This window comes from Stenella coeruleoalba (genome assembly GCF_951394435.1).
Source record: "Stenella coeruleoalba genome assembly, chromosome: 21".
Classification (NCBI taxonomy): Eukaryota; Metazoa; Chordata; class Mammalia; order Artiodactyla; family Delphinidae; genus Stenella; species Stenella coeruleoalba.
In genome coordinates this window covers 20,306,373-20,330,131 of record NC_137167.1, presented here as the reverse complement: position 1 = coordinate 20,330,131, position 23,759 = coordinate 20,306,373, and the positions used below count along the sequence as shown (strand labels likewise).

Sequence of the window (23,759 nt, the reverse complement as noted above, 5' to 3'; positions counted from 1 at the left end):
TTATCTTACCGACCTCCATCCTACCTACCACTTCTCCACTCATTTTGTATGGCAGCCAGGGAGTTTGGATGGGATTTACTTCATCCACAGATACAAGGATAGCTGCTGCTTTCCCACTGCTTTTTACTATTAAGATTGTTTTATCAGTGTTTCATTATCTAACTCTATCCTAAACCAAGACCAGGCCCCACTCACTGTGCCCAAACAAATTAGTCCAAAGTTCAGCCCATCTTTAAGATGGGCCAGTGATAGCAAATGTAGGGCATTCATTCCGTAGTTAAGGACAGGGGTCATTTTCTCACATTGGATGTGTAAAAAATGCTGACAGACAGCATATGAACACAGGATAACATTTTAAGGGTAACGATGACCAACAAAAGATGGAAATGCTAGTAAATCAAGAAACGTGGAGACAGAATTCTGCTCACAGTTTGACTAAAGTCCATCTATCCTCGGGCTTTTGTATTTGTAAGCCAATAAACTTCCTTCACTTTTTAAAGCACAAGAGTTTGGTTTTCTGTATCTAACAACCACTGTTCTGAACCGCTAAACCACTTTTTCAAAACTTTTTTTTTGTAAAGTGTTTTTTTCTAAACCAATTTTATTAACCAAGTTAAATACTAAGCCATAAATTCATACACATAAAACATTCATATTATCAACTTAGAGAGTTTAAAAAAACTTACCTTACAATATTCCCAACAAAAAACCTATGACTTTCTCTGTCTGGATTAGAAAGCACTTTTTTTTTTTTTTTTACATCTTTATTGGAGTATAATTGCTTTACAATGGTGTGTTAGTTTCTGCTTATAACAAAGTGAATCAGTTATACATATACATATATTCCCATATCTCTTCCCTCTTGCATCTCCCTCCCTCTCAACCTCCCTATCACACCCCTCCAGGTGGTCACAAAGCACCGAGATGATCTCCCTGTGCTATGCAGCTGCTTCCCACTAGCTATCTATTTTACGTTTGGTAGTGTATATATGTGCATGCCACACTCTCACTTTGTCCCAGCTTACCCTTCCCCCTCCCCATATCCTCAAGTCCATTCTCTAGTAGGTCTGTGTCTTTATTCCCGTCTTGCCCCTAGGTTCTTCATGAACTTTTTTTTTTTCTTAGAGTCCATATATATGTGTTAGCATACCATATTTGTTTTTCTCTTTCTGACTTACTTCACTCTGTATGACAGACTCTAGGTCCATCCATCTCACTACAAATAATTCAATTTCATTTCTTTTTATGGCAGAGTAATATTCCATTGTATAGATGTGCCACAGCTTCTTTATCCATTCATCTGTTGATGGACACTTAGGTTGCTTCCATGTCCTGGCTATTGTAAATAGAGCTGCAATGAACATTTTGGTACATGACTTTTTGAATCGTGGTTTTCTTAGGGTATATGCCCAGTAGTGGGACTGCTGGATTGTATGGTAGTTCTATTTTTACTTTTTTAAGGAACCTCCATACTGTTCTCCATAGTGGCTGTATCAATTTACATTCCCACCAACGGTGCAAGAGTGTTCCCTTTTCTCCACACCCTCTCCAGCATTTATTCTCTCTAGATTTTTTGATGATGGCCGTTCTGACCGGTGTGAGATGATAACTCATTGTAGTTTTGATTTGCATTTCTCTAATGATTAGTGATGCTGAGCATTCTTTCATGTGTTTGTTGGCAATCTGTATATCTTCTTTGGAGAAATGTCTATTTAGGTCTTCTGCCCATTTTTGGATTGGGTTATTTGTTTTTTTGATATTTAGCTGCATGATTTGTATGGAAACACAAAAGACCCTGAATAGCCAAAGCAGTCTTGAGAAAGAAAAATGGAGCTGGAGGAATCAGGCTCCCTGACTTCAGACTATACTACAAAGCTACCGTAATCAAGACAATACGAAACTGCCACAAAAACAGAAATATAGATCAATGGAACAGGATAGAAAGCCCAGAGATAAACCCACGCACATATGGTCACCTTATCTTTGATAAAGGAGGCAAGAATATACAGTGGAGAAAAGACAGCCTCTTCAATAAGTGGTGCTGGGAAAACTGGACAGCCACATGTAAAAGTATGAAATTAGAACACTCCTTAACACCACACACAAAAATAAACTCAAAATGGATTAAAGACCTAAATGTAAGGCCAGACACTATCAAACTCTTAGAGGAAAACATAGGCAGAACACTCTATGACATAAATCACAGCAAGATCCTTTTTGACCCACCTCCTTAGAGAAATGGAAATAAAAACAAAAATAAACAAATGGGACCTAATGAAACTTAAAAGCTTTTGTACAGCAAAGGAAACCATAAACAAGACCAAAAGACAACTCTCAGAATGGGAGAAAATATTTGCAAATGAAGCAACTGACAAAGGGTTAATCTCCAAAATTTACAAGCACTATTACTCTTATACTAAGAGATTTCAGCAGAGAAAAGATTTTAAAAGGATGAAAAAAAATGCCTTTTCTCTGGAGGCTTTCAATCATTCTTGAGTAATTTTAGTCCAAGATATTTTTGGTATCATCCTTGTTTCCATCTTTTTAAATCTTGAACTCCAATTCTTTTGTTAGGGAATGTGAGGGTTTTCAAGAACCAAAAAGAATAAGGAATAATTTTTATAGTCATTGACTCCACACCTTTCTTCTACAAAGGCACCTCAATCCCAAAGAGGGTACTGGCCTCGCTTGGCATGGTCAGTGTCAGAGTGGAAAGAGGATCTCAGGTGTATACACATCCCCCCCCCGCCCCCCCGACAGACAGCCTCTGCTTCATTACAGCTGCAGAATACTCTGATTTAGGTGCAGTTATTTGTTAACACTTGACGCTGCCATCCAGATATACACAAACCTGTGCCAACAAACTCTTTCCCTTTTTAAAAAATTCCCCCGTGTCAGTTTTCTAACTTCCATTTCATAGATTATAAAGAAACACTGAGAATCAAAGAATTCAAATTACTCAAACAAGGTTATTGTTCCGTGAGTGGCTGACACAGGACTAAACAGATATCACCAGACTCTAGCCAAGTGCTCATCACTCCCCTCCACTGCATTATCCCTACTGAGTGAACAACACAACTTATACAGATGTTTCCTTGCTGCCTCTCAGTGAACAAATCAGCTTTCACAATTAGAATAATGAAAATACAGAATTATAGAATAATAGAAAATATAGAATTGGAGCTTGGAAAGAGCCTTAAAGATCATTTCATTGAAAACCTTCCCCACCCAATGAATTATGTTTCCGAACTCTACTTGCTAGACCTTTTTTTTTTTCCTTGAAGAAGGTGGTCTTGATTCTACATAATAAATGCCTTCTCATTTTTGTAGGGCTGGGTAGTGTCATGAAAATTTAAGTGCTAAAGAAATGCTAATTCTTGGCAATTATTCTCTTGTTTTTACTGTAAAACTTGTATGTATTAAAACCAAAGATAAATCTTTAAAGAACAGCACACCATTTTGACACTATGTTCCTGAAACGTTTACTGACTACATATAAAATACCTTTTTTGAATTACACAAAGAGAGATTGTATATAACTGCACATTGAAATATGATTATATATGAAATAATAGTTCTCTTGTCTATTGTTAGTTTTTCCTAACTTTAAATTTCCTCTAAAGAATTCCAGGAGGAAACTCCCTTGTCATATAGCAGCCTGTCATACTTATTTTGTTTTGGTGGAGAGTTTTAATCACATATTATATCCCAGTATAAGAAAGATTTAAATTGTCTAGTTTGAGATTTCAGATCACCAAACAATCCTTTCCTTGTTACCAGAAATAAGTACTAGGTATCTTAAGTTCTGAGATAGAAATGTTTAACAGGATACAATTCATAAGACATTCTAAAATATCTGTAGAGTTTTGAGAAATTAGTTACCTTTTGATTGACCGATTATATCCGTGCAGGCACTTGCAATGATAGAAAAGTTTTTTTGTTGGTTTAACTCTCTTTTCAGACTGTGATTATTAATGGATAGTGGCTAATTATTTTCGAATTTACTGAGGACTATGATCATATGTTAGACAAAAGACAAAATTTGAAATAAACAGGCTTGGTTGCTCCAATTTACTGAAATTCAGGAAGTAGAATGTTACGTTGGAAAGGGAATGGACTTTAGCCCCAGACAGACTTGGGCTGAAATCTTAGTTATAGTGTTTACTTACTGCCTTTGGGGGCAATTCGCTGAACTATTCTGGCCTTGTGCTTCCTCATCTGTAAAAGAAGAAGAATTATGTAAGTTAAAGAGAGTCGACAAAGTTGTTATTAGAAATACTAGCTTTCCATTCACAACAATAGCTTCATGAGTCATAGGAAGTCAGACTACTCAAATCTTTAAAGGTCATATCTGTTTTCTTTAGGCACTTATTTAAAAACAGATTCACTTTCACTTTTGCCATTACATTCATTTTAAAAACATGTCTGACTATCTCACCTTTTTCAGTAAACAAATAGCGTTAACTGTAACAAATCAAATCATTTAGCAGTGAAAATGAATCAGCACTTATGATTTATTCAGTGTCATATGTTAGCATGGTCTCAGTTACTTAGAGCCTCCATCACTTATTCCTGTCTCTCAGTGAAAAAGCTTCTAAGAACAAACACAACAAAAATAGATCTATTGTCAAATCAAGATGCGAGCTTATTTGAATTCACTGATGAAAATATTATGTCATTAAACTACAAAGATAAACAACCTAGCTTATAAACTGAGAATGCCAGTAGTTTTGCTCCCTTTGTCATTTGTATTTTAAATAACATGAAACATTTAAAAATATTGTGTTATAACGTATCACCTGTCACTTGAAGGACTTTTGTGTTCAAATTAGTATAGTGTTTGATACAGCATTGAAAACAGCTTTGTAGAAATGTTTTCTGCTTCAGAAAATGCCATGATGTGCTTATAACTGGTTGCAGCAGAAGAGAATGAATTGGTTCTAGTTTCTGTATATTTTTACTTGTTAATAAGTTTCTTAATGGTTTTTTTGTATGTTCCTGCTTTCATCTTTCTTCCCTATTGCTTAACCATATTGTCGGCTATAAAACAAAACATTTTATACGCCAGCAAATGTAGGATTAAGAAGTATCATGAGAGAATTTTAATATAGCAACTGCTTGGCTAAGGTCACGCCACAGTGAGATACAAAGCAATACATAATAAGAAAAATCACTTAAACATAAGAAAGTTATTAATAAATCAGGAGAAATCAAGTATGCGGGGAAAGGTTAGATGTTATGTATTCTGTGTTCTCAGATACATGGTTTATTACCTGTGTAATTGCTCTGCCATGTAGGATATGCATTTGAGCAAACACTGTAAATTATTACAAAGTATATACAGGAAAACCTCTTCATAATCTTCCCCCACTTAACGATTCCCCACATGTAGAAGCCCCTGACTTACACAGATGTGATCCTCTAGGAGCGGGGCTTAAGCCAGACCCATACTAACCCTCGGCATTCAATCCTCAGCATTATATTAATGATGCGTGAGAGTTTCATGTGGGATGAAAATGTGAGCAAGAGGACCTCAAGGTGCAAACGATCTAATGGAGGGAAGGGAAAGTAAACAGCTCACTGCTGCCACTGCCGCAGCTACTACCACTAATAAAAACAACAGAACCTTCCCTTTAGCAAAACATGACTTTGAGCAAGTTACTTATATGAACCTCTGTTCCATTATATGTAAAATATGGATAATAGCTGCTTCATGGAATGGTTTTGAGGGTTAAGGAGATATATATAAGAAGTATTTAGCATTGTGCCTGGAACAAAGAACTCAATGAACAGATGCTATTTATGTATTGCTCTTGTTACTCATGTTAGTTTTATTATTGGAGGTATAATGATACATTCAAAAAGTCTTTATCCCCATTTTACTCATAGACTAGTTGGTGCATTAAAATATGCAGACATGTTAAAAAAAGTAATTGTACCATACATTATACATGATAATTATAAATGAATGCCAGATAATGTCTTAAAGATATTATTTTTATATATCTATTTCTCTCAAAAAATAGAGTTAGCATGATATTCCTGTTCACAAAAAGACCAAAGAGAAAGAAAAATATGGTGTGTCCTATTTCACCTTCCATATTGGGTATTAGACCCATTTCCCAATACAAAGGTTATAAAAGATTCTAACAACTGTATGTCCAATGTAGAAATGTCTAAATATAAATGACGATTTTCAAAAGCCATAATCAATCAAGAGTTAATAATCAAAGATACACAAGGACCAAAGTGCCTGAATAACATATCAGAAATACTGGTAAACTTATCAAGTGTGGCTTTCTTTACAACTTTTAAAATACAGTTATTGAATGTGTCTGGTTGGCTGCCCTTTGTCTCTTTGTTAACACAAAGAATTAGAAGCTGCCATCATTGTAACTTTTGTCCCTAACTTCATGGTGTTAATAACAGTGGTCACCAGCAAGACAACATCTTATTGACAAGTCATCATTGGGTTTGAGGCAGAAAGGGCTTCGAAGGCTTGGAGGCTCTTACACACTTGAGCTCATTCTGACCCAAACAAGTAAATGAAGAAAATGACTAGGGATACTAAGGGTCCACCTGTCCTCACAAGTGCCACTCAGATATTTTGGCTGAAAATTCCCCTCAAATGATAGAAAATAATATTTTCAACCTTTTAATTGGGGCGTTTCCCTTATTTATAACATATAGAGAATAGAAAATTAAATATTACTACTAGAATGATGAAAATATAGGGGCATAAAACTTTACTTTGTTCCCTAACTTTCTCATTTTCGTGATAAGTTACATACGTTCCTTTTAAAAATACAAAGGTGAAAAAGTAATTAGGAACCTTTATTTTTTATACTGCTTATATAAACTGCATTGAGGTTTTTAAGAAATGTGGCATGCTACTGAGGATGTTTACTAATATACCGAGTGATAAAAATTTTGATAAGCTACATTTGTGTCTTGTTCATTTTGACTGATTACTTCATTTATTTTTATTTTGATGGCGGATGAGAGGAGGGTTGGTTAGATAGTTTTATTGATACGACCAGAAGACGAAGAAGTATAAAAAATTAAGAATGTGCAAATATAAGTACAGACGTTAATTTTGAGGAAAATAATGCTTAATTCAGTATCTTAAATATCTTTTCTCCACTGGGGTAAAGATATCCAGTAATTATGTACTGCACAAGAGAGCTATAAACAGTATAGACCTGAAACTTTTTAAGCCATACCTCTTTAAATATGACATTTTAGCACCATTTTTGTATCAAAATAATGTCTTAAAGTATTGCTTTTGAGAGACTGGAGCTCCTAATATAATAAATACAGCCTTGGTTTGCAAGTATTCAGAAGAATGTCAATGATTATATCAACTTTAAGAATGTGCCAAAGATGTAAAAGTGGCTCAGAGATTTGTGGTTAATTTAATTGGGACATACGAGAAATAAAGCGACATGCTGAAAAATGTGGGGACAAGATTGACAAAGTATCTTTAGCAAAAATACGTGTGTGGTGAAAAAAACTAAAAATAAAACTACCGTATGACCCAGCAATGCCACTCCTGGGTATATACCCGAAAAAAACCCAGAAAAAACTGATTAGAAAAGATACATGCACCCCAATGTTCATAGTAGTGTTATTTACAATTGCCAAATTATAAAATCAACCTAAGTGTCCATCAACAGATGAATGGATAAAGAAGCTGTGGTATATATACACACAATGGAATACCACATAGCCATAAAAAAAACAATGAAATTTTGCCATTCACAGCAGCATGGATGGACTCGGAGGGCATTATACTAAGTGAAATATGTCACACAGAGAAAGATAAATACTGTATGATACAACTGATATGTGGAATCTAAAAAAAATACAACAGGGCTTCCCTGGTGGCGCAATGGTTGAGAGTCCACCTGCCGACACAGGGCACGCGGGTTCGTGCCCCGGTGTGGGAAGATCCCACATGCCGCGGAGTGGCTGGGCCCCTGAGCCATGGCCGCTGAGCCTGCGCGTCCGGAGCCTGTGCTCCGCAATGGGAGAGGCCACAACAGTGAGAGGCCCGCGTACCGCAAAAAAAAAAAACAAAAAACAAAAAACAAACTAGTGAATAAAGCAAAAAAAGAAGCAGACTCACAGATACAGAGCACAACTAGTGCTTACCATTGGGAGAGGGAAGGGGAGAGGAGCCTTACAGGAGAGGGGGATTTTAAAAAAAGGTTATTATGGGATTATATAAAATTATGTGTGTGAAAGTTTTGAAAACTGTAAAGCTCTACAGAATTTAAAGAATCTTTCACTGAATAATAAAATAAAATAAAATAAATATGTAAATGGTGGTAAATGTGCTACTACTGAGTTGTTTTTTTTTGTCTCCATTAAGAGTTCACAGCCAGGAAAATGAGATCACAATGCAATGATGTCAGGTGATACATGCTGGTTTCTCTAGAAACCATGCTCATGTGGAGTCTTAAAAAGTAGAATACAGGAAACAGGGGCTATTATTGTTTCCAGCACTATTCAGAGTGGGAGTGGTCCTATTTGCTGGGATGAACTACTGGATTCCTTTGTTTATCATCAAAAGGGGCACTAGGACCATGTGACACTATAATACCATCCCAAATGATCCTCTTTACATCTTGGATTATTTTGGTTTTTCATTTAGATTGCCATGCAGAGATCAGAATTTTATCCTCAACAGAGACGAACAATTCTAACCACCTTGCAGTAAAAATCTTATTTTAAGAAATTGGAATTCTGAATAAATACTATGTTGTCAGATAGATTGATGAGTGTGAATCAGTCGTGTAGGCCCTATGTACAAAACTGAGGACAAGACACTGAATTTTGATCGCCCTGTATAGGTACAATGACGTGAGCAAACACTTCCACCTGTAGAGACAGCTGCTTTATATTTGATGAGTTCTTAACTATGACACGTAGTAGATAATTAAAGTGATTCATATTTGGTATTATATACATAAGGAGCCTGAACTGAGTATTAAGCCAAAAAAAAAAAAAAAAGTATGTGTATCTGTTATCTATTGCTCCTGCTACAAAATTCCTTCCAAATAGTGGCATAAAACAGCAATGACTGGGGCTTCCCTGGTGGTGCAGTGGTTAAGAATCCGCCTGACAATGCAGGGGACACAGGTTCGAGCCCTGGTCTGGGAAGATCCCACACGCCACGGAGCAACAAAGTCCACGCGCCACAACTACTGAGCCTACGCTCTAGAGCCTGCAAGCCACAACTACTGAGCCCACATGCCACAACTACTGAAGCCTGCGTGCCTAGAGCCCGTGTTCCACAACAAGAGAAGCCACTGCAATGAGAAGCCCACGCACCGTAACAAAGAGTAACCCCACCTGACGCAACTAGAGAAAGCCCGCGCACAGCAACGAAGACCCAACACAGCCAAAAATAAAATAAATAAATTTATTAAAAAAAATATATATATATATATATAAACAGCAATGATTTAGAATTCCCTATAATTCTGTGCACTGGCAATTTGGACAGTTCTTCTGCTGGTCTAACTGGGGCTCACTCATTTAGCTGCAGTGATTGGGTGACTCAAAGGGGCTGGAGAGTTCCAGGATCTGTGGTGCCTGTCGTTTGGGGCACCTCAGTCTCTTCCACACGGCCCTTCCACCACATTCTACTGATCGAAATCAATCAAGAGGCCAGCCAGCCTAGAATCAAGGAGTTGGAGAAACAGGCCCCACCTCCTGATGGTAGAAGCAATCATGGGGCATTGCAAAGGGGGAATGGATACAGCAATGTTTTCTTCACTGGAGGCATAATTCATGCGCAACCATTTCCATGGCATTTTGTTCTAGTAATTCCCGTTGTGCCCTTCACTGCCTGCCCAGCATCTCAGCTCAGTACTTTACTAAGGATTCGTGTAAGATCAAAGGTGGGGAAAATGAGAAGCAGAGGGCAGGAGTTATGGCAGTAATTGAAGAGTTGTTTGTTGTTGTTTTAAATCCAAACCTCTTTTTAAAAATCATAGATCTGTGTTGACCTCTGCATAGAACGAACTCAATCAAATGTATCAAAGACTTTAGAGAAAAATAAACTCTAAAAAATATTCCATAAAGTAAGGCATGTGGGGAAATAAATGCTTATTGTAAAGCTAAAATACAAAGTTTGAACTGAAATACACTTACATCTAACATGGATTTCCAAATCAGTGTTTTGTGCAAACCTCAGAATACCAAAAATTGTCCCAGCTACCTTGTTCATGCTTTTATTGTTTCTGTTTGGTAACAAAAACATTTCCCAGCTCTAAATAAAAACTGGTTTGCAACAGGAAAAAATTTCAAAAAAGTTTATTTTCCATGTTATTATGATGAGACAAAATTTTTTCAAATTGTTTTATAAACAAATAAGTAGCAGATATGATAGTTTTTTGTTGTTGTTGAAACTGAAAGAAAAAATACGAAGAAAGAAGCGCACTAACAAAATTTCCAAAGAAAAAGAAATATTAGGGATCAGGGAACCACTTAACAGTAGCTAAAAGGAAAATTGATGACAACTGAGCTTCCTAGGCCCCTGAACAACTTCTGCTGTTCTGTCCTTAAACTTCAAACAAAGGAGATGTTGTACCCCTGGGAAACTGTTGCTCAAGAACCTACCATGGCTTCCTTTGAACCAATAAATCAAACCCCTCCTTGTGGAAACATTAAGAGCCTCTATATACATCTCCCCCCTGGAAGTATCCAAACTGGTCCGTCACAACTTGCCAGAAGGAGCCCCCAGTCAGTTCAGGCAACCATCTTCACACTCAGCATCCATCAAGTTCCCTTCCATCTACGTACCTGAGCTCACACTACTCCTCCCTGGGTTATGTCCAATGCCCAATCTAGTTATCCATATGCTATGCATTCAAGATCTGCTCACCGGAACATCTTCTATTAAACTCTATCCAACTATTCTAGGCTACATCAATCTTCCCTTCTCCTTTTCCCTAGAGAACTTTTGGAATTGATCACATGCAATAATCATTATTAGAGAAACAGCAACAGCTGCTGTACTGGGTGCTCTTTCTGTGCTAGGAAGGTGGGTGATGTCATAGTGTGGTTTTCCAGCATCTGCTCTTCGTCATCCCTATCTTCAACTGAACACTGATCTTGCCTACTGTGTACAGTCTAGAATTGAGGGAAATTCCAAGAGACTGTCTTCTGATACAAAGCCCAGGGGCCAGACCTTTCTCTCCTTATTCTAGTGCCTCACAGGAAATAAGCATACACTTCTTACTGGAGCTAGTGATGCAAGGACTAGTAGAATGGCCACAAGTCATTCACCCCAGTGGTCGCAGTCACCAGTATAGTGTCCCAGCATCCTGTCTAGGTCTATTCAGCTGTTTGGCTTCTGCTTCCTGCTTCTTGTTTCCTGGAGATTCTTGGTGCTTGTCATTCCTTTACCTGCTCTGGACAGCCTTCCATTAATTCTGCGAGTTCCCTGAAACTGTTCAATACATTGCTTTTCTTCAATGAGCCTGAATTTCTTTCAGCTATCTGCAGCCCAGTCTCATGGTATAGCTACACAATGTAGAAAGTATGGATGCAGCAGGTATAATCCCGAGTCACAGATACAGGCCAGAGGAAAGCTACTTTTAAAATTTTCCTATAACTGCACTTAATGGCTATGTTTTTCAGATGGTAGAAACCAGTCTTAGTTAACTCAGGGCAATCTTAGCCATTTCAGTGTTTCTTCATTCAATTTAAGATCTCACCCTGCCTGCATTCTCAGGGTTGCTTCTAGTTCATGGGGCTTATAAGACACAGGCTGGTCAGTGAGAAGCTGCTGTCTCTCTGTACTTGTCACCTATCCATGCTGGCATCCAACCCAATACCTCATTTCCTGTCCAGATTCATCCATGGCCAGATTCATCAGGGCCATCATTATGGGCTGCAATATGTCCACCCCTCTACAAAGTCCCAGGTTGAAGCTCTAAATCTCAGTACCTATAAATGTGACTGTAATTTAGAGAAAGAGCCTCTAAAGAGATGATTAAGTTAAAATAAGGCCATTTACATGAGCCCTAATACAATCTGGCTGGTGTCCTTATAAGAAGAGGAAATTTAGACACAAAAGAAACGCCAGGAATGTGTGTGCACAGAAAAAAGATCATGTAAAGACACAATAAAAGGCAGTCATCTGAGAGCTATGGAGAGAAGTCTTAGGAGAAACTTAACCTGCCAACACCTTGATCTCCAGCCTCCAGAACTGTGAGGATATACGTTTCCATTGTTTAAGCCACCTAGTCTATGGTGCTTTGTTATGGCAGCTCAAACAGACTGAAACAGCCATTGCTATAGGTCAACTTTACATAAATGCTTTTTGTTTATATAAAGTTGTTAATTCTAGAAATCCTTGAGACTTTTATATTACTAGGTTGGGGTCAATTTGAGTCTGGTGTAGTGTTCTGTTCAGAGTGTCCACCTAATAAATGTTTCTTTAATAACTGGTGCAGAACATAATTGACGTTAACTCATGGTTTGCTGCAGTCAATAATAATTTGTTAAATTTTCTTTTACCTTTTGTTTTTGAAAGAAATGAGGAAAAGAAGAAAACCAATTTTCCAACTGAAAAATGAGCAAAATATTGCTGGATCGCCAACATCTGGTATCATTTAAGTCTGGACTGGACAGAGAAAAAGAAAAAGATTACACCAGAGGGAATAACCCTGTATTTCCAGAGGAAAAAAGGAGATGACATAGTTCGTCTTTTCAGTGATTAAACACCTTCCATTTTCACATAGCCTCACTACAAATAGAGAGTTTATCTTCCTTCAGTTTTTGCATTTCACTGTCTAGTAAGCAAACCCTAAAGGCCAAAACGCTAGAATTCTATTTTCCCAGAATGATACCAAGTAAAGTTTCCTTAACCCTTCCAACTCTTAAGCTACTCTCAAAGGCTGCCATTGGTGAAAATGCATTAAATTCAAATGGAGGAACTGGGTGGTTGTTCTTTTTTTCAAGAAAGTAAGAAAGGAAAGAATGTCCTTTCTAGGTTGATGTATATGATTACCAGGAAATTTGAGCAAATTAAATCAACTTGTGTTGGGCATACAGATGTTGCAGGTAATAACTCCCATGTAAATCAGTGGTGAAATGACTGTTGTTCCTCTACCTTTTCGGCATTGTAAAAGGGGTCAGAATTCAGTGTATCTGCAATGTAGCCACGTGGATGCTATGTAGAGAAACATGAATTTCATAAGTGCCTCCTAAAAGCTGAGTTGCATGAGCCTTAGGCAAGCAGGATAAAGTGCCACATCCCTTGACCTTGCAGCACAGGATCCTTCACCTGAGGCACGGAGTTTAATGTGGGCTCATTCATAAGTGTTTTCACTCTAGCCAGCGACTAAATGGCCCCTTTATGCAATTATGATACAATTCCTTGTTCTCTATGACTATACTAAAAAGTTATGAGTTATAAACTTTATAACATAGTTATAATATTGACACTAAAATTTAAATGAATGCACTAAGGCTAGAAGCTGATTGCTAGAGATAGGTCTATCTCTTGGCGAAAGCTATACTATGAGAGTCAAAATGTCAAATGTATGGGACAAAAATAGAAGCATTACTTTTATCTAAGAAACCTATTTCCTGTAACTGATGTTCCCAATGATTTAATCTCAATTTCCAAATGATCTCAGATACCATGTGATTAGAGTACAGCAGGTAATTCTGGGCAAGGAAGTGCAATTTTAAGACACTGCAAGTTATTAGAAAGGAAAGAAGCAAATAAGAGTTTGGCTACTGTTCTTTAGGCTTATGTATCTATCTGTACATACACATATGTGTATATATATGTACATTTATATATATTGTGTATATACACACATGTAAATGTATGTATGTTTACATATATGTGTGTGTGTGTGTGTGTGTGAAGGGTGACAACTCTCAGCAAATTTTAAGTTTTCCTGGGTAATAATGGCTTGTATACGCACTCATCAGTTGTCTGTTCCTTGTGGGAGAATAGAATTATATCTAATAAATGGCTGTGGATTTCCCAACAAAAATGCTCCCTTTTCTACCCCACAGACTGAGAGAAATCATGCAGGAGGACATGGCTGAAGCCTGTTGGCTGAACTGAGCTATCAATATAGAATCTCGGAACTAGACAGACTCCCCATCCAGCCCCTGCGGCCCTCCACATCCCCAGGAGCACAGCTTCTGGGGAAGCAGAGGAACCCAGCCCTGACAGCAATTCATTCCCCGGTAGATGGAAGGGCTGAACAAAGCATGCAGCATTTTCCCAAATTTTTCAGTCAGATCAATCACTCCATCTTCCCAGGAACGACTTTAGTAAAGGAGTGGATTTCAGGAGTGGGGCAAAATGCTATCCACTTTTAAGAGCCATGATTTATTAATGCTGCAATGAATTATGATATAAAAAAAGTGGACACATTCTTGAACAACTGCGTTTTTCGGTCAGTCACATGCCATCTTACAGGACAGCCACTGAGACTTCTGATAGCTCACCCTGTAGCAGGAATACAGTTGATTGTTTTCATAAGAAGTGCTGGTTAGAAAAAGAGTACAGAGAGGGCCTGACTGTGGCAAGGGCTATTGCTACCCATCTTGGTATCACAGTCCAGAGAAGAGTGCCAGGTACTCATTAAATGTTTGCTGAACTGAACTGACACACAGCATTGCTTCTGAAAATAGATCTGTAATATTGCTAAGTGTGTGGCTACCAACGATGGTGGAAAAAAGTATTAACTTGGGAGTTAGACCCTGTGGTCAAGTACAAGCCCACTATGTGCTAGATGATGACTTGGGTGAGGTACTTAGCCCCTCTGTGCTTTGGTTCCTTCTTGTGTAAAATTTAGATGTGACAGTATCTACCTCAGAGGTTGCGGTATAGACTACTGAGGTAATGCAGGCATGACATCATGACTGGCAATGGTCATTTTATGAAAATTTTATTTTATCACATTTTATCACATTTTATCAAAATATTTTTATGAAATTATAAAATAACTTCTGAACTATACACACACTTAACAGAGACTGTGTTTTCCTTAAGGTTCTTTATCATATGGAAAAGTATTTATAAGGACCTAAGTAGATGGTAAGAGAATAATATTTGATGCTACTATGGCTTTACAGAGCCCTCTTTCTCTAAAGAACCCATATGATGTTTTAATTTTTTATATATTTATATTAATAATATTTGGCCATATATATTCCACTTTGCTAAATGTTGCAATCAGTGGTTTCAGTCCTTTGCAGCAACCATGATTTATGTAAGTATACAGACTAGGCAAAAATCTAGAATGGAGAACCTAGTAGTATATGTAACAAACTGTGCCCACAATTTGTTGCCTATATTATTTAAATTATATGATATTTTAGAATTTTGATATTTAGATTTGTTCATTAGTGATAAAATAATTTGGTATCCATTTGTCTGTAAGGAGGAACAGATTTTGCATAGATTGGAGATTGGTTAAATTATAATGATCTGCAACAAAATAAGAGGAGAATTAAGTTTTGTAACTGGTAAAATGATGCCTGAAAAACAGGGCAGAAGATAATACTCCTGAAAAGGAAGATTTCCAGGGAATGTCCTGGCAGCAGCAGCCATAGTTAATCACATTCTATTAAGGGCTTACTGCAGACTGTTCTCTCCTCACCTGAATATGCTTTGAGCTCTGTCTGAATCTCTTTGAGGTCATTTAATACTATAATCCAGATATTTGTTTTCATGTTTCACATTTCCCTTAACACTTCTTGGTTGTCCTTTACTTTCACAATCAGGTAGGATGTCTTGAGAGACCCTTGTTCTATAATTAGTGAGAAATCTATCTTTTCTTCCACTAACTCTGGGCTGGGGGCTTGGTATAAATTGCATTTTTTCCTGGTAAATTATTTCTTTCTATTATAGCTTTCTGTTCACTAAATTATTGATTACACTCTGACCAATTTCTAATGACTGCTATGCCCTTTTTCTGTACTATGTCCTACTACACCAACACTATCATAAGGATGGATTACTCAGAAGAGATTTTTCTGAAATTTTGATTTAATAAGAGGGATTTTAGAATGTTGACTGACTACCAACAACTGAAATTGGAATATTGTCATCCTAAGAAGTCAAGAGCCTTCTCTCTTTCTATGTGTCAATCCTCAACCTCCATGCTTTTTTGTTCTCCTGTTTTAACTTTTTTATGTCAAGTAATTGGCTTTCTATTACTCACCCCAAATAGGTTCTATCACAGCATCTGAATAGGAGAAAACTCATTAGGTCCTCCATTACATAAATAGCTATCTACCCCTGAATCTAACACCTTTGCAGTAAATACACTGGAAGAAAATAAAAAATGGAAAATAACACTTTCCTGTTAATGATTATCAAATTTTTAGACTCTCCTACCAACTTCTGAATATAGAAAGGCAATAATGAAAATGTATTTTCCCCTTATTTACAGAGTAAACCCTCAGAAGTCTAAAGTCTTAAGTTACTGTAAATTTTGTACATGAATTATCCTTGTACTAGACTGTAAGATCCCTGAGTTCAGCATTCAGTTTTGACTAATAGCTGAGTAGACCACAGTATATCAAAAATAAGCAAATATGCCTAAAAATTAACAGTATCATGTAAATACTTTGGGCCTTCATAAATACATTCTGAATGAATGTCAGTAGAGGTTATAGAACACATTGAAAATGGAAAATTTATACTAATATAGTTATGCACTTATACCTTGATAAACTAAAATAATAAAAAAAAAGATTTGAACAACAAAATTAGAGAATGTGGATAGTGGCTGACTCGATACTTACTGTGTATACTCCATAAGGTGAATAGATAGCTGGGTTTTGAAGTGCATTCTTTGTGCAGAACATCCTAATGGGTGTCATGGTGGGATTTTAAAGAAAAAGGCAAGCATGGTTGCTTCCCTCAGAAGCCATATTACATGGAGATGATAGTGGAAAACATCACAGTTGGGATTTCCACATTAGTGGATAATTTATCTCACAAAAACCGACCGAGAGGAAATAGTAGAGGCCTCTCACTGAATTAGGCCAGTTGTCCTCATTACAGTGACAGCACAGCAGCTTAACAATGAAGACACTGAGGTAGAGATTAGGATGATATTTTTGGCTGGATTCTTTTTTTTTTTTTTTTTGCGGTACGCGGGCCTCTCACTGCTGTGGCCTCTCCCGTTGCGGAGCACAGGCTCCGGATGCACAGGCTCAGCAGCCATGGCTCACGGGCCCAGCCGCTCCGCGGCATGTGCGATCTTCCCAGACCGGGGCACGAACCTGTGTCCCCTGCATCGACAGGTGGACTCTCAACCACTGCACCACCAGGGAAGCCCTGGGCTGGATTCTTAATAGCAGGATATTAAGAATCCTGCTATACTTGCTGGGAAATTACATGCTAGCACATGGAGGGCAGCACTCCCTAGACATGCTAATTAGCTCTCAAACACAGTCACTGAAAGGATCCCTTCTTCCACTCTGTGTGATGATAAAAGCAGAATCAAATGTCACATTTTCTCTGTTTTAGACCTCTCCCATGTAATATGTTACAATAGAAAGCTACTCTTCCATATCATCACTGATAAGAAAAACAAGGCTATGCATCAAGGCAGACTCATCTGGGTCTACTGGCTCTTGAGAAAGAAGGAAGATCTGGGGGCTGTGCATCCAGGCAATATCTATGGCAGAGAGTTAATGGTCTTTCTAAACTGGGTCTAAGGGAATTCATGGAGCAGTCTAGTCAAGCTGGCTCTGCAGGTAGGCCCAAGCAGTCTAGCCAGGGAGTAGCAGCAATGGAGATTCAGATGCTGTATTAGTTTGCTTGAGCCTCTCACTTTGGTTTGAGCATGGCTATCTTCTCCCTCTGTCTTTCATCTGTACACATGCACACCTGCTAAATTTCCTCCACTTATAAGGACACCAGTCAGGTTAGATTAGGACCATGCTAAAGGTCTCATTTTCACTTTATTACCTCTTTAAATACCTTATCTCCAAATACAGTCACATCTGAGGTACTGAGGGTTAGGGCTTTAACAAGAGAATTCTGGGAGGGACCCAAATAAACCCATTACAGATGCCATACAGCCAGTTAATGGGAAAGGTGGAAATGTAACCTGATTCTTGCCTGTGTGATAAACTCCACACACCAGAGAACATTTATTCAAATAAACAGTAATCTACTCAAAGTTTGAAATCCTGTTTTCATGGCATGGACAGTTCAGATCATTTACCTGTAAGAATTCCATCAGAAGTTCTTTCAAATGATTTTGGGAAAATAAAGTTACTCTCTAGAAAGAATATAGTAGTTTTGGGAGATGACTGTGTAATTTTTAATAAATACTCTGCCGAATAGGTTACTATAGGCAGAAAATTCAATATTACGTCTGTACAAATTTCTAATTCTAGCAGAAAACAATAACATTTTATTCTCTAGGTAAGAATTTTAAAGAAAAAGCAAAATTTAAATTTTGCAACAGGTATTTACTGAGTACAACTTTGTAAGCAGTCCTATACGTGGTGGCATATAAAATGAAGCTGGAAAACTTTATAGTTTAATATGGCTCAAATGAAGACTTTTCACCTCTAAAAGATGAAATAAAACATGAGATAACCTTACAAAATGAAGTCTAAATCCTTACAAATTTAGAAAACATCATTCTTAGATAAAAATGAGAAAATTTTAGAAATACAATTTTGTACCAATTATTTTTTTTCCCTGTATTTTGGTGAATAAAAGTTATTTTTATAAGTTGTAAAACCTATATAATTTAATTAGGACTTAATATAATTTACTTTTCTAATTTAAACCATTTATTGAACTGTATGAAATATTTGTCTAACTCTAAAGAAATATAAAACTTGAGCTTCAATCATGTTCACAAAACTATTTTCTGCATGCATGAATATATTTTTGCTCAAAGTCTTAGAATTACTGAATGCCTACTATTAAAAAACAGTAGGAGGGTTTGTTTCTAGATCTGTACACCAATCATTTTTAATACATTTCAAACAACCAAAATCATCTCCATAAAACAGTATTCAGTTCTTTCAGAAAAGAATAGAAAAAAGAATCATAAGAAATAAACAGTGTTATAAATAATTATTATTAATAATAAAATTATGTACTCATAATATACTCATAATTTAATATTATGGCTGTTTTTTAATAGATCAATATATTTACACTGAATATCAACTATACCCAAAACAAGATAGTATATAGGATACAATAATAAAAAAAGATGAAATCCATAGTCCTCAGAGAGGTTGTACTGCTGCTTAAAAGTAAATTTCATACATTTGTATAATAAAGGATTAGTAAAATAAAACAAAGATGAGGTAGTAGTGTAAAAATTATAAACAAAGCTCAAGAGAGGTAGAGAACCCATTCCTGTTTATTTATGTAGGAGAAGTCACTTCAAGAAAGAATTAAGTAGACAGAACTCAAGAAGATGGTTAAAGAATCAAAAATATTTTTATGTGAATAAAAATAGAAATGAGGAGTTAAAGAGTGAATTCCAGGTGGAGGACACAATTATAATCATAGACATTAGAAAGATTAATTACGAAATAATTAGTAAACCCAGTTTGACTGAATGGATTATATGGTATACAGTAGAGAGTAGAAGAGAAATATATTATTTGGAAATATAATCTGGGTTATATAATGGAATCTTGAATGGCAAAACATGGTAGTGGATTACTTTTGTAAGTTTTTGAGTAGGCTAGCCGATTAGAAAGAGTTGAGCTTGATATAAGATATATATTTAGGAGTCATTTTCAAAAAAGCAATGAGAACGTTTATAATGCCTAAAACAAGGATTTTAGATCGGATAATTTTATAGCCTGATTTGCTCAGAACACTACAGTTTTTTAATCTTTTGTCCTAGCATGCCCCTTCTCTCTCAAAAGTGTCACAGCTTGCATGATAATATATATGGTCAACTCAAATGCAGAGAAATCAGAAATGTCAGAGAACACTTATGGTCAATGATTATAAATGGAAAGCAAGTCCAGAGAGCAATAATGAAAAGGCGGGAGAAGAAACCTTGGAAATCTCAATTCTGATGCATTTTTCTAATATTTATTACTGGGCCACACATCACTATATTCGTATTCTTCACATTTGGCTATAAGTAGCTCAGTTCCCATATTAATAAAGAATAACTACAACATAATCTTTACATCAAGTGTATTTCATTTTGGACTTATGCTTATTTTTAACATCATAACTTATCTTCTAATTATTTAAACTAATTTTAAAATAGTTTACACTCATTAAACAAATACCAGCTCAAGTCAGTGGAAACCGGTCATGACTGTGATAAATTGTACAGAGTATCAATAGTAGCAAAAATCTATTAAGTGGATTATACACGTGTACAAAAGAGAATTCACTGTGGGAGGAAGACAACTTTCTATATGTTTCTTTTAATGATTCTGTTTATTTTTATCCAATTCCTCCATTCAATTTCCAACTTCCTGTAGGCAGTGACAATTTCTATTTTATTTCTAGTAAAATGCCTGCATACATTGTAACAAGTGAGGATTGATTGACCAACTAAACAGTGCTCCATTAGGGAAAAACCACCATGAGCTTATGTATAGCAGCAATTTAAATATCCCTCTAGTTATTTTGTGCATGCACATGTTTTTATAGCTTCACATCTGTACTGTGAACCTAGCACTATGACATATCTAGCAAATTTCCCTCACCAACATCAGTGATGTTGGCTCAGATGCCTAATGCTTAACATTTTTATTACATCATATTTTCCCTCTAGAAGTCAAATCTCAGTCAACAGTACATAGGGAGTAAAGCAAATACATTTTATAAAAGAACTAGAGTTCTTTAGTATATAAAAATATTTAGTGTGTTTTCAGCTATTTTAAGGCCTATTTGCTTTTACTAAAACTTCCTCTTCATTGGAGAGGTATGATAAAGACTTTTTGGTAGAATAAACATGAGGGAACAGTGGCATATTAACATCATTAATATTGTCACAAACTGCGTACTAGAGTATTGACTTTTCCCATTTCTCTGTTTCATTGCCTTCTCTGTCTAAGGAGGTTAAGTGCCCATATGTCCTTTCAACAAATGGAGATTGTGAAATTTCCCTTGTTAAGAATTTGAGTTTTTAAGTCTGAGCATATGAATAGTCTTAAAGTGTTCAAAATACTTTATTTTACCCTTTGTCATTCTCACTTAGTAATTATTGATGCAGCTTTGGTGTGGCCTTCCAGATAGAGTGCCTTCGCCTTTGATTTTATGTGGAAATTACAAGAAACTCAGAATATTTTCACATTCACCATTTGCATTTGAAAAAATAAAAAATAATTACCTTAATCTTTTAAATATTTGACTATGCAATAAAACCTACAGACATAGCATAGAGTTCAGAACATTTTAGAAAAATGGTACTATATTAGTTCTGAATTATGATAAAGTTAAAGTCTGAACTCATGATTCAGCTTTTGTTTACTCGGGTTCTTTCCTCACTGTAGTTTTTTCCACATCTTATTCTTTACTGCTAAGTGGTTAAAATATAAAATGCAACATGAGCACTTTTTTCTTATAAAGATATACTTTATACACAAAAATATACTCCTTTTAAGTCTATAGCTCAATAAGTGTTGACAAAATATATACTTACATAATCCCCCCAATCAAGATAAAGAACATTCTCATCACCCCCAAAAGTTTCTCATCACTTTGTACTAAACCACTCCCTCCCTCAGCCCCTGGAGAACCACCTGTCTGCTGCTCTCCATCACTATCACCTTGTCTATTCTAGAATTTGATATAAATGCAATCATATAATATTACTTTTTTGTGTGTGTCTTGCTTTCTTCAATTTAGGTAAGTATTTTTGAGATTCATCCCTGTGGTTGTGTGTATCAGCTGTCTGCTTCTATTTTTTGGAGAGCTGTTTTCAACTGTGTGAATATACTTCTGTCTTTTTTTAAATCCACTTATTTATTAATAGACATTTGGGCTGTTTGCAGCTCTTGGATATTACGAATAAAGCTCTGTCAACCTGTGAATACACATCTTTTTGTGTATATGTTTTCACATCTCTTGGGTAAATGCCTACAAGAGGAATTGCTGTGTCAAACTGTAGGTACATGTATATTTAACTTATAAGTAACTGCCAGTTTTTCTGAGTGGTTGTACTTCGTACTCTCCCACAGTAGTGTATGGGAGTTCCACTTGCTTCACATCTTTGCCAATCTGCTGCTATATTTCATGACACTCAGTTTCATCTTTGAGAGAGATAAACTTTTGCAAACTTGTGTACAAAATCCTAGCTTCTGGAACAACTTTCGTCACCTTATGATTTTTTAAAAATATAAACTATACCTTCACTAGCCTCAGCTTTTTCTAACAATCTCCTTTGGGCATTTTAGGGAGATTGCCTGTCCATTATTCAGCAATCTGACATTTTTAAGGATGCACTCCAGTTTGTCATTAAACACAAGATAAATTAAAGGAAATTAAACAATCCAAAAAAAGGTTATAAAACATTTTCATCATGCTGATCTTAACTTCTTCTAGTAACAGATGTATTTCTGTCTATGCCTAAAACATTCTACACTAGGGAATGACTGAATTTGATTTTTACAATGATCTCATAGTCAACAAAGTTTTAAATATAAAAGTTATATTTAAATTATAGGCAAATGTAGTATATTAATGCTCAAATAATGAGATATTACTTATAATCCATGAATTTAAATAATTTCTCCAAGTTCCAGGTTTTTCATAAGTTAAATGAGGTTAACAACAATATCTATTCCACAGAACTCTTGAGAAGATTAAATGAGGTAGTGTTTTTTAAAGAATTTAGCACCACTTCTTACTTTCTAGGAAATGCCCAACACATTTAAAAATGAATAAACACAGGTATCCCAAACCATATATAGTGCTTCAACATTACCAGCTATGTACTGCCACAAAGAAAAGGTCAATTTCTATCAATTTTGGCTTTCTTTAAATCATGCTCTTCAAAATGTGCCATTTAATGAACTGCAAATTTCCAGAGAGTTTCTATTGCTGTCTATTGGTTTTATTGTTTTCCTCCCAATTTTTAGTATTTTATCTACTGTATCTAGTTAAGTATCAATAGCTCTGCAACACAACAGAACCTAGCAAAGACAAAATGTTATTTTCTTCCTCTATAAGCTAATACTTTTATACTTTTAGTCACTTCTTAAATTTTAGTAGTATCCTAAAGCAATGACAAAAAAGAACAACTGAGGGATTTCCCTGGCAGTCCAGTGGTTAAGAATCTGTGCTTCCACTGCAGGGGTCACGGGTTCGATCTCTGTTCGGGTGTGGCCAAAAAGAAAAAGAACAACTGAGTTTATCTTTCCTATATTTGCTAGTTGTTTTTGTTTGTTTTAGCCCTCATCCTTCCAGTAGAATGTATTGACCTTACTGGTCCATATACTTTTCATTACAAAAGACAGCATCAATAGCATTTCTTCTAATTTTAATATCGGGTTCATTTTAGAGTCTCCTATAAAAAGATTCTCTCTTAGGGCTTCCCTGGTGGCGCAGTGGTTGAGAGTCCGCCTGCCGATGCAGGGGACACGGGTTCGTGCCCCGGTCCGGGAAGATCCCACATGCTGCGGAGCGGCTAGGCCTGTGAGCCATGGCCACTGAGCCTGCGCATCCGGAGCCTGTGCTCCACAACGGGAGAGGCCACAGCAGGGAGAGGCCCGCGTACCGCAAAAAAAAAAAAAAAAAAGAATGACCA

At 36.4% G+C, this 23,759-nt stretch overlaps 1 protein-coding gene across 13 annotated transcripts in view; it reads right to left on the bottom strand.

Annotated features, from left to right (window-relative positions):
* The window catches only part of LOC307179853 (uncharacterized protein), a 1,051,707-nt gene that overhangs the window by 331,910 nt on the left and 696,038 nt on the right, over positions 1–23,759 (bottom strand). For 12 of the 13 annotated variants that reach the window (XM_079909530.1, XM_079909531.1, XM_079909532.1 and 9 more), the window contains one exon: positions 4,170–4,218. The exons of the other annotated variant lie outside the window; for it this stretch is intronic. In XM_079909530.1, the coding sequence (XP_079765656.1) occupies positions 4,170–4,218 (49 nt within the window). The remainder of the gene's footprint in view (positions 1–4,169; positions 4,219–23,759) is intronic. 13 annotated transcript variants of the gene reach the window in all.